The sequence below is a fragment of the Carettochelys insculpta genome, chromosome 1, assembly GCF_033958435.1.
Source record: "Carettochelys insculpta isolate YL-2023 chromosome 1, ASM3395843v1, whole genome shotgun sequence".
Classification (NCBI taxonomy): Eukaryota; Metazoa; Chordata; order Testudines; family Carettochelyidae; genus Carettochelys; species Carettochelys insculpta.
In genome coordinates, this window is record NC_134137.1 from 9,105,093 (window position 1) to 9,121,619 (window position 16,527).

At 45.5% G+C, this 16,527-nt stretch overlaps 2 protein-coding genes across 2 annotated transcripts; both read right to left on the reverse strand.

The window, feature by feature from the left end:
* Positions 1–228: 228 nt before the first annotated feature.
* Positions 229–1,164, reverse strand: LOC142003175 (olfactory receptor 51G2-like). Its single transcript, XM_074979899.1, has one exon. It carries the CDS (start codon positions 1,162–1,164, stop codon positions 229–231), a length of 936 nt encoding a protein of 311 aa, XP_074836000.1.
* Positions 1,165–11,288: 10,124 nt separating this feature from the next.
* LOC142003183 (olfactory receptor 51G2-like) lies at positions 11,289–12,224 on the reverse strand. Its single transcript, XM_074979911.1, has one exon. It carries the CDS (start codon positions 12,222–12,224, stop codon positions 11,289–11,291), a length of 936 nt encoding a protein of 311 aa, XP_074836012.1.
* Positions 12,225–16,527: the final 4,303 nt, after the last annotated feature.

Sequence of the window (16,527 nt, forward strand, 5' to 3'; positions counted from 1 at the left end):
CACTACTGCCTGCTTTGGTCTCCTTCCCCAAGTACATTGTCTTCCCCAGTGTGTAGGGACAGCCACCTCCTGTGTCTCCAGGCCATAACTCCCATCTGAACTGCTCTCTGCACAGTGCTAAAGTGAAGGTCATGTTGTTCCAAAAGTAAGGGTCCAGGATGGGTTGGGTGACTCAAGTTTTTAATTACCAATGTGAGTAGTGGTGGAGACGGATGATGAAATGACCCTTCATTTGCTGAACACCCTGATAATACTTGCACGAAGGTGTTTGCTTTTCAAACTATATATGATTGGGTTCATCAGGGGAGGAACGAGCAGAGAAACATATCCCATGAGAATTGCAAGGAGATGAGAAGAGCTTACCCCCGATCTATGTATTGCAGTCAGGCTAATCTCTCCTGTGTAAAAGAGCAAGACAGCACAGATATGGGAGACACAGGTGTTCAGGGCCCTGAGACACTCCTTGCAGGATGCCACACTCAGCGCTGTTTTGAGAATCATCACATAAGATAGGAGGATAAGCAATAAGTCCAACCCCAAAGTGAAGAGTGTAGTAAATATGCCATAGATGTAGTTGACTGTGATGTCCGAACAAGCCAACTGCATGACCGCCTGATGCAGGCAGTAGGAATGTGAGAGGACATTGTCTCGACAGTATGCATATTTTTTCAGGAGAAGGGGGAATGGCATCATTAAGACAACCCCTCTTAGTACACACACCAGTCCCATCATGGGTATTCTTGGCAGGGTTAAAATGGAAGCGTATCTCAGTGGGTTACAGATAGCAATGAAGCGGTCAAAGGCCATCAACAAGAGAATGAAGGATTCAAAGCATTGGAGCGTGTGGATGAAGAACAGCTGGGCAAAACAGGCACTGAGGTTGATCTCCTTAGATTTAAACAAATATATCCCCAGAATCGTCGGTATGGTGGCTATTGACAAGCCAAAGTCTGTGACAGCCAAGAGGGAAAGGAAAATATACATGGGCTCATGGAGGTTTGGGTCTGTTTTGACAATGAAGAGAATGAATGAATTTCCTACTATTGAAATCGCGTACATAAAGCAGAAGGCAATAGAGATCCAGAGATGGGTGTTGTCCTGTCCGGGTATCCCGGTGAGAATGAACATGGCATGTGTGAGTTTGGTGTGATTAACAGCTGACATTATGTATTCGGCTGGATTGAGAAGCTCTGAGCTTTCCTTCCTGAAAAGAAAAAGAACAGGAGACTAGATGGTACCAAGTGAGACACCATTTTGCCCTTAAGAAATGCCCATTGTCATACTCTCTACCCCGCAAGACTGTCCAACAGAAGCCAAAGTGATTTGCCTGGTCAGCATAGCCTCATTCCACACAGTTCAGTCATCCTATATGCTTCTCTTCCTCTCTGAAGTACCTGCATCTTCTCACTATGCATGGCCCTATAGGTCTTTGACAAAAACTAACACAGTTTTTTTACCTGAAAAAGGAGAAGTTGGAGTCACAAATGTGTGAGTAGTACAAATACTAAATCTTTACTCATACCCAGTTGAGTGTGAAAATTATTTCAGCCTTGCTCGTGTGAGAGGCGATAGGTGTGAATTATGTACAAACACCATTACACTTCCCTCTCCCCTAGCCTTTGCTGAAACACAGACCACTTTTCTGAAAAGTCTTCAACAGGTATTGCAGAAGGACTGAGAGCACAACTCCAAATGTAAGTTTTAGAAACAGCTTCTAGTTACTTTTCAGGATCCATTGTCATATGATTTTCCACTAAAGAAAGACAGAAGTATGCTAACCCACTGGGAATAGTATTTGGAGAACTTTGGTAATGTTTCTGAAAGCAAAATCTGTTAATCGCTAAAGTTTCCACAGCCCCTTTTTCAAGAGATTTCAAGGATTTTGCCACTGGCTTTTCATATTCATGTGTGTCATGAAATGTTCCTTTGTAATATTTCTATGAAAAAAAAAAGTTTTTCGGCACAAAATGTATAGATTTATGCTTTAGTTCCAGTTGATGTTCTCTAGTCTGGCACCTTTGAGCCCTGACCACTGCTGAATGAGAGATTTTGTCAAGCCAGGAGAAGTCGATATTGTCTAGCAGCATTACCAACACTTGCACTGCTTCCTAGGCTCTTAGAAGACATTTGGGGTAAATAACTTTTTTATAACAATGCGGAAGACTGAGAGCCAGGACTGGTGGCTGGAAACACACTTCACGGGACGACAAAAAACTTGGCCATACCCATGATAAATTCACATCCAGTTAACTAAGCTCATTTCAAATTATGCATGTTGCCAGACGAGAGAGTGATGGATTTGAGTGGTTCAACCTGCATGCACATATGACCCATTTCTTTATCTTCTGGCCTTTTTTTCAGAGATAATTTCTGAGGTTATAGTGGGACTTAAAATATAGCATCTGTCCTCTGGATTGCTTCAGACCCTGAAAAGTTTCAAGCACCTGGTCCTCATTCACTCATGTGCCAGCAACCAAAAGCCAATTAGCTCTTCTGTCTCTGAGTTAACAGCTGACTGGTTCTCCTCAGGTTCTGTTCTGACAATCTACAGCCCATATCAGTAATGGCAACAGACTTTGGGGGCTGTATATGAGATATTCATTAACATAAGAACATAAGAATGGCCATAATGGGTCAGACCAAAGGTCCATCCAGCCCAGCATCCCATCTGCCGACGGTGGCCAATGCCAGGTGCCCCAGAGAAGGAGAACAGAAGACAATGATCAAGAGATTTATCACCTGCCATCCATCTCCTGCCCTTGTTCTGAAGGCTAGGGCACCATACTTGATCCCTGGCTAATAGCCATTTATGGACCGAACCTGCAAAAATTTATCAAGCTCTTTTTTAAACCCTAATAGAGTCCTGGCCTTCACAGCCTCCTCCGGCAAGGAGTTCCACAGGTTGACTGTGCGCTGTGTGAAGAAAAAATTCCTTTTATTAGTTTTGAACCTACTACCCATCAATTTCATTTGGTGTCCCCTAGTTCTTGTATTATGGGAAAAGGTAAATAATTTTTCTATATTCACTTTCTCCACACCATTCATGATTTTATATACCTCTATCATATCGCCCCTCAATCGCCTCTTTTCCAAACTGAAAAGTCCCAGTCTCTCTAGCCTCTCCCCATATGGGACCCGCTCCAAGCCCCTAATCATCTAAGTCGCCCTTTTCTGAACCTTTTCTAATGCCAATATATCTTTTTTGAGGTGAGGAGACCACATCTGCACGCAGTACTCAAGATGTGGGCGTACCATAGTTTTATATAGGGGAAGTATGATATCTTTTGTCTTATTATCGATCACTTTTTTAATAATTCCTAACATCCTATTTGCTTTACTAACTGCCGCTGCACACTGCGTGGATGTCTTCAGAGAACTATCCACTATAACTCCAAGATCCCTTTCCTGATCTGTCGTAGCTAAATTTGACCCCATCATGTAGTACGTGTAATTTGGGTTATTTTTTCCAACATGCATTACCTGACACTTACCCACATTAAATTTCATTTGCCATTTTGCTGCCCAATCACTCAGTTTGCTGAGATCTCTTTGTAGTTCTTCATTCCCTGAGCTCTCACTCTGTAATACACAGCAACCCGACCACCTGATATTCAGGCACAATGAAGGTTGGTGGGAGTGAATATAAAGCCAAATGCACAAGCATTCATGGAAATGGAACTTCAATTCACACATGACAATGGTATGATGCTCTCTCCCTCTCTTTTTCTCTGACTGTCATCTATCTATCTGTCTATCACCTGTGAATGACCGTTAGCCAGTGGCCACGTAATTTGCGGTGAGGTACTCCCCTGGGTCCTAAGCAACCCAGTTTTTTTACTGTTAGAGCAGGCAGCTCCTAGCACTCTCACCCATGGCCAGGCTGAAGTAACCAAACGTTTAAAGTTCTTTTGTTGTGCCGGCTGTGTTGCAGTGACAAAAGGATAACCGGGTCAGGCTCAGAGCTTAACGAGTTACAAATTTATTAAGCTACAGTTATAAGCGTGTGGTTACAAAAGGCTATTGTTTACTTCTTATGTGCTAGCAAAGTACAGGTGTTAACAAGTTACGTTACAATCCAATACAAAGATATCTAACACATCTAACCATCTAACACATCTTTCCATCTAACACAATGATATCTTGATACAGTGACATCTAGTTACAGAGCTCTAATTCTTTAGTTGTGCACAAAAAAGTCAGAGACCTAGCATGGGTGTATCTTACCCTCTCTGCGTCTCTCGATACCAGCGTAGCCAAGCCGGATCGGTCACTCAATTCCGCGGAAAGACGAATACGAGGTTGGGCGTCCCCAGTTGTGGACCTCGGGAGGCAATCACCTGACCCGACCAGCAGGTAGTTGGTGGAATGCACTCAAAGTTAGAGTTCTGCTGGATCCATCTTTTATACCCCTCTGGGTTACGTATTGTCTTTCTTATCTAAGGTACCAGATCATACTGGTCTGTCTTTGTGACGCCAGTTTGTTACAAGGGCATTTCTTACTTAATTTGCACTTGTAAGACAGGAGATAAGCAATTTGAGAGTAAAGGACATTCTTTTTGTGTGGGCGGGGCACTTCCCCTTCTGGGATGATTGTGTGGTCATCATATCCATCAATGCCAGCTGGGGTGATTTCTTGAGGGTCCCCCTCTTCTCGTTGACAGTTTGGCCTGTTAGCATTTTATCTGTACTTTCTGTTTCTCAGGGTCACGATAAGCCAGCACATCTGGGCCTCAATGAGGGCATCAAAGACTGGGCTGTCAGCAGCCGTTTTGGTGCCCTGTGTGCTCCTCAGTGGGAGAGGAGGGGGCAGCGAGCAAGCTGGCTTGTAAGGGGGAGACTTTGTCTGGCTACAATGACATTGAGAGAGGCATGAAGCTGAGCTGCCATAAAGAATATGTATGTTAAACCCACTTCTTGTCAGGTTTCCTCCAAAGCAAAAATGGATTAACTATTTTTTTGTTTTTGTTCTGGCTGTGTTAGATTAAACCCACCTGGGTCTTCTAAATTTAACTTCCAGCTGCTGGAAAGCAACCAGGATGGGAAGCAAAAGCAGAACAGCCTTCACTCAGTGAGCACTTCAGAGAGTTTGAGTGGCAAAAGCAGAACTCCAAGATGGAAGAGCATATAATCAGACTCCAGCTACCTTACACAGATTGTTTTGCCACTACTGGGAGTCTGTGCAGACGTAGGAAGGTGCTGACTCAGATTAGTATTGTACTGTAGCTGTAGGCCCAGTCTATGAGTGGAACAATTAAGGGAGTCCACCTCCTGAGAGGTCAGAGTATGAGGCCGAACATGTTGCACTCACAGACCAGAGAGGGGCAGTGATATTGGTATCCTTTTAACTCTGCGGGGTATCTGCAGGCCAGCATATCTGGATCCCTCATCCAGGGAGGAAATAGAAATGGGCCCTATTGGACCTGTTACCCTCGAGCAACACAGCTCTGAACTCCTGGCCTCCAATAGAGACAGAATAAAAGAGATTTACTGGTTAAATTTGCTGGAGCAAATAAACCAGAGGTGATTTGGCAAGTAGTCACTGATATTTATGGAGTTTTCTGTTGTATTTCTTTTTAGTGACAGGTCCCAGAGGTGCGATACTGCGAAGGATGAAAGACAATGACAAACATAGACAGCAGGGGACCAACAGTTCTATAGTCTGAAGGCCCTAAGTTTATTATTCTCACAGCTTTTATAACCAAGTGAGAGCACATTATTATGAGAAAAGCAATCAGCTACAACACAACTGGCTCAGCACTTCAATCTCTAAAAAAGCCACATCAATCCTCCCAGTCCTTGAACATGAACTCTCGAAAACACCTAATTAAAGCAACACAGCTCCTTGTGGTTTGCCTACAAGAGAGCAGGTGTTTCGTTTGCAAAACATGTTATGTTGCTCTAGATGCCAAGAGCCCAGCCGGGCCTGGGACACGTGGGGGGGAGAAGGCAAAACTCCTTCAGTTTTCTTTTGATCACAACATAGAATCATAGTAGAGTAGGCCTGGAAGGGACCTCGAGAGGTCATGAAGTCCAGCCCCCTGCCCTCATGGCAGGACCAAGCACTTTCTGGACCATCCCTGAAAGTCATCTATCTAACCTCTTCTTAAATAGCTCCAGTGATGGAGATTCTACCACCTCCCTTGGCAATTCGTTCCAATGTTTGATCACCCTGACAGTTAGGAACTTTTTCCTTATGTCCAACCTGAATCTCCCCTTGTGTAATTTAAGTCCATTACCTCTTGTTCTATCCTCAGAAGCAAGGAAGAACAAGTTCCCTCCCTCTGCCTTATGACACCCTTTTCGATACCGGAAAACTGCTATCATGTCCCCCCTCAATATTCTCTTTTCCAAACCAAACAAGCCCAATTCTTTCAGCCTTTCTTCATAGGTCATGTTCTCTAGACCTTTGATCATTCTCGTTGCTCTCCTCTGGACCCTCTCCAATTTCTCCACATCCTTCCTGAACTGCGGTGCCCAGAACTGGACACAATACTCCAGCTGAGGCCTAACCAGCTCAGAGTAGAGCGGGAAAATGACTTCTCGTGTCTTGTTCACAACACACCTTTTAATGCATCCTAGAATCATGTTTGCTTTTTTTGCAACAGCATCATACTGTGGACTCATATTTAGCTTGTGGTCCACTATAACTCCTAGATGCCTTTCTGCTGTACTCATTCCTAGGCAGTCCTGTCCCATTCTGTATGTGTGACACTGATTGTTCCTTCCTAAGTGGAGCACTTTGCATTTGTCCTTATTAAACTTCATCCTGTTTACCTCACCCCATTTGTCCAATTTATACTGATCCTTTTGAATTATGACCCTATCCTCCAAAGAAGTTGCAACCCCTCCCAGCTTGGTATCATCTGCAAACTTCATAAGTGTACTTTCTATGTCAATATCTAGATCGTTAATGAAGATATTGAACAGAACCGGTCCTAAAACAGAGCCCTGCGGAACCCCACTAGTTATACTTTTCCAGCAGGATTGAAAACCAGTAATAACTACTCTCTGGGTACGGTTATCCAGCCAGTTGTTCACCCACCTTACAGTAGCCCCATCTAAGTTGTATTTGAGCAGTTTATTGAATTGGGACCAGAGCATGTGGCCACTGAAATAATGACATGACGCACCGAGTTTAGCATTCCAAGCTCTCTTTCAGGCACATTTCTGTGTAACTCAAATTTTCCCCATGGGAGCATGAGCCGAGGTAGGGGAGGGGTTCCCAAACTCCCTAGTTCTGCCTTCCTGCCAGCCCTGTCACTGAGTCACCCTGACAGCCCAGCTGAGTCCTCTGCCACTGCACAGAACATCCTGGAAATGCAATCAGCTGGCAGCTTTTACCATTCACTTCCCATTTCAAAGAAGATAATACCTGCCAACGTACCCAATTCCTGCTAGAAGGGGCGCTGCTGCCACCAGATGTCGCCACTCTTAAGGACAAGGACTCATCAGAGAGGTTGTACAGGCAGCAGTCAGTGTGTGTTCAAATAGGGAGGCGACTGCCTTTATGAAGCATGCTGGCACATTCCCCTGGGGACAACATGGCCATCAGGGAACCTCAGCTTTGTGTGCATCTGCTTTAAACCTGTCACAGCCAACTGTGAACTACAGCAGGCAAAATCACAGGGGATGGGGGTGATACCGCACAACTGGTCTGCGGCTGCAGCCCTGCTGCAGGCTCCGTTCCTGCAATCCAGGCTTAGCAGCATGGTTCAGATGGTTCTAATTAGTTACATGGCTCCTTGTGACTAAACTGTAATAGTACTACTACTGAATAATTTAACTTCATTTTCCCGGGGCCACCCTTTTTCCTGCATCAGAAACCCAGAGTAGAACCCAGAGAAGGGTGATTGCACAAGGCTCTGTACATGGAAGTTTTCCCAGGCATGTTTCAGGAGGGGAGCTCCCTGCTCGTATCTCCAAGAAATGCAAATGGGGACGCAGGATCAAAGGAGCCCCAAAGATAGGCACAGATCTCAGTGATCCACTGGGAGTTAGCTCGAGACACCTACAACCTCTAGGACTCCTCTACTGCCTTCAGATCTTTCCAAGCCCCCTCTAAAAGGGCCTTTGCTACCAGGATCTGCTGAAGGGGCATGGTACAGATTGGACAGAACAGCAGGGTGTCTGTAAGGTGGATGGGCACAATACCACAACAACCGGCTGGTCAGTAGGTTTTGACCTTTCTATGCCCAGAGTTCAGCCAGAGGCTCCACCAACGCTGCCTTTATTTGTTATTCAAGAGGGAGTGGATGAAAAGCCTCCAGCATCTCCCACAGGTTCAAACAGCTGCAACTGGGCAGCATACTGACCGCTGAGCTTCCTGAGAAAAATGATCCATTTTCTGTGGGAGCTCATACCCAAAAAGGGAATGGGAAGGAAACATTTATGTTTGGGCATCTTATTTTTGTGGAGGACAATGGTGTCTGTTGTCTAGGCCAGGTCTGTCTCAAACCAGGCTAACCCGAGACCTTAAAGTCCATCATAGATACACAATTCGAGCCATAGCAATTGCAGAGCTGGAATTGACGTAGCTATGAACCACGTATCTACCTTAGTGAGGGAGGTCAGTGGTAGAAATTCTCCTCTCCACTTCCCTTACTCCTTGCGAGATTGAGGCGGGGATAAGGGTCAGCTGTGGAACCCTGATAGTTTGATTTTCCTCATTCCCACTAAGTGCACAAAATAGAACCCCAGAAGTTTGAGTCTGACGTGGTTGACCAAGAAGGTAGTGTAGATAAACTCTCAGACCCAAGTTTCTGACCCTTACACACGACAACTAGTCCTCTAGACAGCAGACCTAGCCTCCAATCAACCTCCTTCAACTCCCTTTTCAGAGTTTCCACTTTCTATTTGTGACTCTGTGTGCGTTTGTAGTCAATGAATGACTCTCTCTCTCTAGTGTGTCGCTAGGACCAGTCTGAGGGGAGACAGCCAGGATATAATGCTGCTCACAGTTAATCTCCTCATCCAATTTCCAACAAGTACATTGTCGCTGGGGGACCTCGGTTAAGGTCAGTCCTTTTTCAGTTTTCTTTTAACTTTGCTACTGTGACTTTTGGAAATACGCCGTATCTGGGGTGGCTGTCTGATACTCCACGCCAAGGTGAGTTAGATAGCCAAGGCTGATTTTCTAAGGAAGTGTCCTGGCTGTTGTTTTCCTTCAGCTTCACACAGTAGTTTGAGAATTGTTCCGTAGGATGGATTTGGCCTCTTCTCATCTGTGTTTCCTCTTCTTGTGTAAGCAGCAATTGCTGAAAGCTGTGTGAGCCTTGGCCCAGCCACCTAGTGCTCATCCATGTCCATGTTCTAGGGCCACGGCGTGAAGCTGAGATTTGCCCTCAGACTGTTTTTTCAAATTCCACCCCAGTGGCTTCCAAACACTGGTGCAGTGACAGTGCTGAAACTCCCAGCGTCCCAGTGATGGTCCAACACACCCCTCAGAAATCCACTTCCTTCCCATCACTCTCACCCACAAAGACTCACACAGCTGCCAGAGCAGCCAACTGTCTGAGAGGGAAGCCAGCTGTCATAGAAGCTGTGGTAAGAGGCCTTTTATACACACATGTTAGATGTGTTTCTCGGTGGGACCCTGATGTAGCCCTGATCTCAGTGCATCTATATGTCAGGTACAAGAAGCTGTCGACAGGGCGGGGCAGTTGGCTGGCAGAACCACATTTACACAGTTTTTCTTCTGTGGTGGCGGAGGCGTCTACTGGTGAGTGAATATGCAAGTGAGTGGCCATTTGCATTTTTCAGACCGGCCATTTGCATACGGCAGCTGGCGGTTCATGCCAGTGTAACCATAGTCAGTGTCTGCTCCCCTCAAGCCACATCCTCCTCCTTAACTCACAAACTCCCCAATACTGTGCTCCCTGTGGTCCTCTGGTTCAGAATTGCTGCATCCCCTGCTCCTCAAATTTCACATCCCCTGACCTCTGCACTGCCACATCTCTTTGCCCTAGGCCTGTCTCCTTGCTCCACCACTTCCTCTGAAGCTCATCTCCACAGGCACACCAGAGCTGGGCCATACTGAGAACTGCCCTGGAACCCAGGACATTGCGGACCACCATGGATTCTCCGCCTTCTGTGAGGTGCTGCCGTTGGGTAGGAAGACGTACTTAGGGCATCTCTTGGACCTTCCATCCCCCTGTCCAGGGCAAGTGGACTGTTTGGGGCTCCTCAGAGTAGATCAAGCTCTCTGGCCATCGATTGCCATGGCCTAGTTCTAGCTTCTAACCTGGAATGGGGCTGCAGCCTTAGGTAATGAGGAGAATAAGTGGGAGTCTTGGGAGAAGAGATGGAGGCAAAGAATGAGGCCTCTGGGGAGAGGAGAAGTGTGTTGGGCCTCAAAGTGGAAGGAAAAGAAGTTGGACATGCTCAGAGAGCAGATGGGGGCTCTACTGTGGGTTGGACTGTGGCAGGATCTAGCTGTGTCCCTGTCAGGGAGCTAAGGACCATTTCTGACCTATTGTAAGCACCTGGGGCAACACAAATGGAAGGGAGCAGGATGGAGTCTTTGCATGAGTCTCTTGCCAGGATTCCTGTGTTTCAGACCCTTGCTCACATACCCAGCTGTGCCCTGCCTCGGTGCGGATCAGGCTCAGAAGGTGTGTGCTGTTAAGACCCATGAGTTGAAGCGTGGGTTGGCTGAAGGGTTTCTCCTGGGTCCTTTGCCTCCAGAATGCCTTTGACACAGCTCAGTCGCAGGCATCAGGCTCAGACTGTGGAGCAGGGATGTGTGGCTGTGCCCTTTAAAAGACCCTGTCCGCAGCTGTTGCAGTGCTCAAGGACTATGCAGTACAGAGTGCTCGAGAAGAGCCAGAACTGCGAATGCAAGAATAGCTCTGCAGCTTTTTTTTCATGGCCTGTGGATGTTTAACAGGAGATGGGACAGTGATAAGCCAAGTGACATGGGAAACAAGATTCGTATCTCTTCTCTTTAATTGGCGTCATGAACATGAATTCTGCATCTGAAGCACCTACTGATATGTCTTTTTATAGGACAATATTTCATCCATCCCCTTATTCTACATGCACACTACCTCTTTGTAAACACAGCTGCCTGCCTGGGTCTCCTTTTCCAAGTTCCTGTCTTCCTTTAGAGGTGGGTGGTGACATCTGCTTTACCAGTGCTCCAGGCCTTTGCAGCCATATGATGCTTTATCTGTACAATGGTAAAATGAAGGTCTTGTCATCTCAAAAGTAAGGGTCCAAGAGGGACTGGGTGGCCCATGATTTTCATGGCCTTTGTAAGTAGTGCTGGAGATGGGTGATGAACTGCCCCCTCACTTGATAAACACCCTGATGATTCTTGCACGAAGGTGTTTGCTTTTCACGCTATACACGATTGGGTTCATCAGGGGTGGAACCAGCAGGTAAACGTATCCCAGGAGAATTGGAAGTAAAGGAGAAGTGCCCTCTCCGAATCTATGTATTGCAGACAGGCTAATTATTGGTGTGTAGAAAAGCATGAGGGCGCAGAGGTGGGAGACGCAGGTGTTCAAGGCCCTAAGACTCTCTGGGAGAGACGTGACAGTCAGCACTGTTTTGAGGATCATCACATAAGAGAAGAGGATAAGTAGCGAATCCAATCCCGTGGTTAAGAGTGTAACGGACAATCCATAGATGCTACTGACTCTAATGTCTGCACAAGCCAACTTCATGACCTCCTGGTGCAGGCAGTAGGAATGGGAGAGGACATTGCTTTGACAGTATCGGAACCGTTTCAGAAGAAAGGGGAGTGGAAACATTACGGCCACTCCTCTTAGTACAAACACCAGTCCCAGGATAGCTGTTCTTGACAGGGTTAAGATGGAAGTGTATCTTAGGGGGTTACAGATCGCGATGAGACGGTCAAAGGCCATCAACAAGAGCACTGAGGATTCCGTGCATTGAAGTGAGTGGATGAAGAACAGCTGGGCAAAACAGGCATCAAGGCTGATCTCCCTGGAGTTAAACAAGAATATGCCCAGTATGGTTGGCATGGTGGCTACTGATATGCCAATGTCTATGACACCCAACACAAAAAGGAAAATGTACATGGGCTTATGAAGGGTTGGATCTGTTTTTATGATCAGGATAATGACTGAATTTCCTGCTATCGAGATTGCGTACATGAAGCAGAAGGGAGTAGAGATCCACAGGTGGATGTTGTCCTGCCCAGGTATCCCAGTGAGAAGGAACACTGCATGTGTGAAGTTGGTGTCATTGACAGGTGACATAGTGTAGTGGCTAGGTCCAAGGATTAATGAAATTCAGTTCCTGAAAAGAAAAAAATAAAGTAAAAATAAATAATTCAAAAAAAAAAAAAGAACAAGAGACTGAATAGTATTTAGTGAGACATCATTCTGCTCCCAGAGCAAGTCTGGGGCAAGTCTAAGGAGACCCAGGAGCTTAAGGAAGATGAACCATAACACAGTCTTAGGCTTACATCACCAACAATAGTATAGGGCAGAGCCAGACTGGGTTAGACCTGCAGTGCATCTAGCCCAGTGGCCACTTCGACATGCTGCCCAGGGAGTGAAAAGGACCACTGCAGGATTTAGCTGTGAGATAGCCAGCTCCCAAGGAAAGTTTCCTCTTGATATTTTGGTCAATAGAGATATTCTGTGGTGTAAATCAGGAATGTTTAGAGCCTTACTAATCTTTTTTTTTAAAAAAATCCTCAAGACTGCAATTATATTTTCTGCTTGCCCCATAAGCATATTTTTTACTTTTTGAACCCAGATAATTGTTTGTCCCTTTGATATCTTGTGGCAGGGAGTTCCACAAGGTACATGAGTGTTGTACGGTTGGGACCTGCCCACAGAGATTGTTATGGACTCTCCACTGTATCATGATGTGTGTGTAAAAAATATGGGAAGTGCCTGGTGAAAATGGTCATTTTATTTCTCTATCCTCCATCCAAACAATTTATAAATTTGTTTCTCTGCCTTGTTACAAATATTTGTTTATTTTCTTCATGACCAAGAGTTCAAATTGTGTTCCTACATCTTGGCAGCACATAGGATAAATTCTAGGGGCTAATATAGGAACATTGATATCAGCTGTGTCATTGTTACTCCAGATTTATGTGTGTAAATTCAAACAGAACTGGGCTCTATTCATGTTCTCTTAGTAAATGTTCTCAGTGATACACAATGAGAAACACTTCAAGAGAAGCTGAAGTTTTTTGCAGACAACAATATAGTCTAAATCATGACAGTTCTTTTGTCCTACCATCTTCTCTTCATCTTCACAGATCCTTTACTCCCCATTTACTCCCCCACCCCAACCCCGCCCCAACCCCCACAAGAAATGTAGCTTTATGGCAAGCTAAATGCTAACATAGTTACCTCAGAGAGCAAGGGACTAGTTGGTGTCACAAATTGGTGGAAAGTACAAACACTGGGTTTTTGCCAGTACCCAGAGGAGTGTGAAAGTTACCTCAGCCATGCTTGTGGAATAGGGGATGGGTGTAAATTCCATACAACCACTATCACACTCCCCTTTCTTCTCCTCTTTGCTGAAATACAGACCAGTGGTAATCTTTCCTGAGGACTTTTTGAAAAGCCTTCAACTATTTTCCCCAGGGATTGAGTGTCAAATGCTGAATGTGTTAGAAATAGCTTCTAGTCAGTTACCAGGAGACAGTACCATAAAATTTACCACTGAACAAAAAGTTAAAAGCACAAACACTTTGCAAATAGTATTTGGAGTACGAATGAAATACTTTCTGAAGCAAATCCATTGAACACTAGTTACCACTGCTCCTTCCTTTGAAGCTTCAAGAATTCTACTTCTGGCTTGCAACATAAATACATGTATTTAAAGTTTGGGTTCTAATATTTTTCTTACCAGGGAAAACACTGGCATAACTTTTACACATTTATCCTCAAGTACAGACAAGTGAAGAGTTGTTTACCCTCTGGTGTCATTTCAGAGATGAAGGCTCAGGTTAGAGGGAGTCTCCAAATGCAGCATCTCTCATCTGGATTTCCTGTCAGAGCAGGAGCCCATTAGTCTGTACCTGTAAAAAACAATGAGGAGTCCTGTGACACCTTCAACACCTGTGCATGTGATGAAGTGGGCTTTGCCCACGAAAGCTTATGCCCAAATAAATCAGTTATTATAAGGTTCTGCAGGACTCCTGGGTTTCCTTGGAGTCTGAAAAAGGTTGCAATGTCTTAGCTGCGATTCATGAGGTTCTTAGCAAAGAAGAGTCTAACAGCTCCTCTGTAGCTGAGGTGGTAGCCGAGTTGTTCTCCTCAGGTTCCATTCTGTCAGTCTGTAGCCTGTACCTGTTGTTGTAACGGGCATTGGTGTCAGCAAATTAAATACTCTCTCCCTGAGCTCTCACTTTCTTGGCCATAGGGAGCCCAGCCCCTGTTATTTAGCCCTGATGAGGGTTTGTGGGAATTAGATTTCTAGGTCAAATGCCTGGATGCAGAACTTCATTTCACACAAGGGAATAATCTGTTAAACTTCCTCTCCCTACGTACACACCAGTGTTCCCTGTAAATGTATTCCGCATATGGATGGAAAAAAAATCTGCACATGGATGGAAAAAGACTGGAGGGAACACACACACATACACACACACATGCACACACACAATGGACGTCCTAGAATTCATAGCACTCAGGAAAGCCATGATGACAGATATGGAATGGAGCTGCCATTATGAATGTGTATGTTAAATCCAGTCCTTGGGAAGTCTTCTCTGGAGTTATGTTGGGTTAACTGCTGGGATGTGGATGTTATGGCTTTGTAGGGTGAAACCAGTCTGGCTTTTCTTCGTTTAACAGCAGGCTGCTGAAAAACTAGCAAGATGGGAAACAAAAGCTGAAAAACAACCATCTCTCAAGGAGCTCTTCAGGGATCTTGAGTGATAACACTACAGCTACAAACTGGGAAGAACCTATTTTTGGGCACCCGACACATTAAACAGCTAGTTCTGCCAGCACTTGGGAGTCTGGCCAGAGGTGGGGCAGCTGTTGCTGAGAAGCTTTTCAGGCTGACAAGGTCAGACTCTGGTGGGGAAGGCTGAAGGCCCTGGGCCTGCCTGGCTCCCTATCAGAATGGAAGGGTGAGAGATGTGTACAGAAAATCCTCTTCTTCTCGCTCTTCCATTAAGCAGTATTTTGGTTCAGAAAGGCTGGCTGGTCATTCATCTCACATTATTCCCAGGCTGCCAGAGGGAAGAACCACCAGTGCTGAATTCACTCAGACATTTCCAGTAAGCAGAGTTGACCTGCAGCATGCTGAAGCCCAGGGCCCAGTCAGAGAGTAAGATGATCGTGGGATTCCAACCCATGTCTTCTGACATCTGTCTGTCAGAGAACAGAGAGAAGCAGCCCTGTAACTAGGTGGGGGAATTGACAGGGCAGAAATGCTGGAGCTCTCAGCCAGTCAGGAATCAGAAATATACCCAAGTGGACCTGTTACCACTGAGCAACACATTTCTCAAATCCTGCCCTCAAAACTGAGCCAGACAATAAAACCTTGGAAAATGGATGTGCTGATTAAAGAGAAAATTAACCCTAGAAGATTTGTGAGTTAGTCCCTGACATTTCTTGCCTCATCCAGACTCTGACTGACATGGGCCAAGAGTCTATGGCAGTACTAGAGGTGGGACCCATTGTGAGAACCTGATGTTCATAGAATCATAGAATCCTAGGACAGGAAGGGACCTCAGGAGCTCATCGAATCCAGCCTCCTGCCCAAATGAGGACAAACACTATTTAAATCATCCCAGCCAGGACTTTGTCAAGCCGGGACTTAAAATCCTCTAGGGATGGAGATTCCACCACCTCTCTAGGTAACACATTCCAGTGCTCCACCACCCTTCTAGTGAAATAAGTTTTACTAGTATACAACCTACACCTTCCACTCTGTAGTTTGAGCCCCTTGCTTGTACTGCCATCCCTCACAACTAACAGTCTCTCTCCATCTTCACTAGAGCTGCCTTCTGGAAGTTGAAGGCTGCTATCAAATCATCCCCTCACTCTTCTCTTCTGCAGACTTAGTAAGTTCTAATCCCTCAGCCTCTCCTCATAGGTCCTGTGCTCCAGGCCCATAATCATATATGTTTCCCTCCACTGTACCCTCTTCAATGCACCCACATCCTTGCTGTACTGGGGGCCCAAAATTGGATGCAATAATCCAGATGTGGCCTCACCAGTCCTGAATAGAGGGGAATAGCAACATCTTGAGACATGCTGGAAATGCTCCTCCTAATGCCCCCAATATGCCGTTAACCTTCTTGGCTACGAGGACACACTGTTGACTCATATCACATTTCTCTTCCACTGCAATCCTCAGGTCCTTTTCTGCTGTACAGCTAATTAACCCATCGATCTCCAGCCTTTTGACAGTGCTTAGGATTCTTCCATCCCAAGTGCAGGACTCTGCACTTCTCCTTGTTGAACTTCATCAAGCTTCTTTTGGTTCAATCCTTCAATTTATCTTGGCCATTCTGGACCCTATCCCTACCCTCCAACATATCTACCTCTCCGCCTAGCATAGTGTCATATGCAAATTTGC

Excerpts from the sequence above, each read along its gene's own strand:
- LOC142003175 (XM_074979899.1), bottom strand. The coding sequence starts at position 1,164 with ATGTCAGCTGTTAATCACACCAAACTCACACATGCCATGTTCATTCTC.
- LOC142003183 (XM_074979911.1), bottom strand. The coding sequence starts at position 12,224 with ATGTCACCTGTCAATGACACCAACTTCACACATGCAGTGTTCCTTCTC.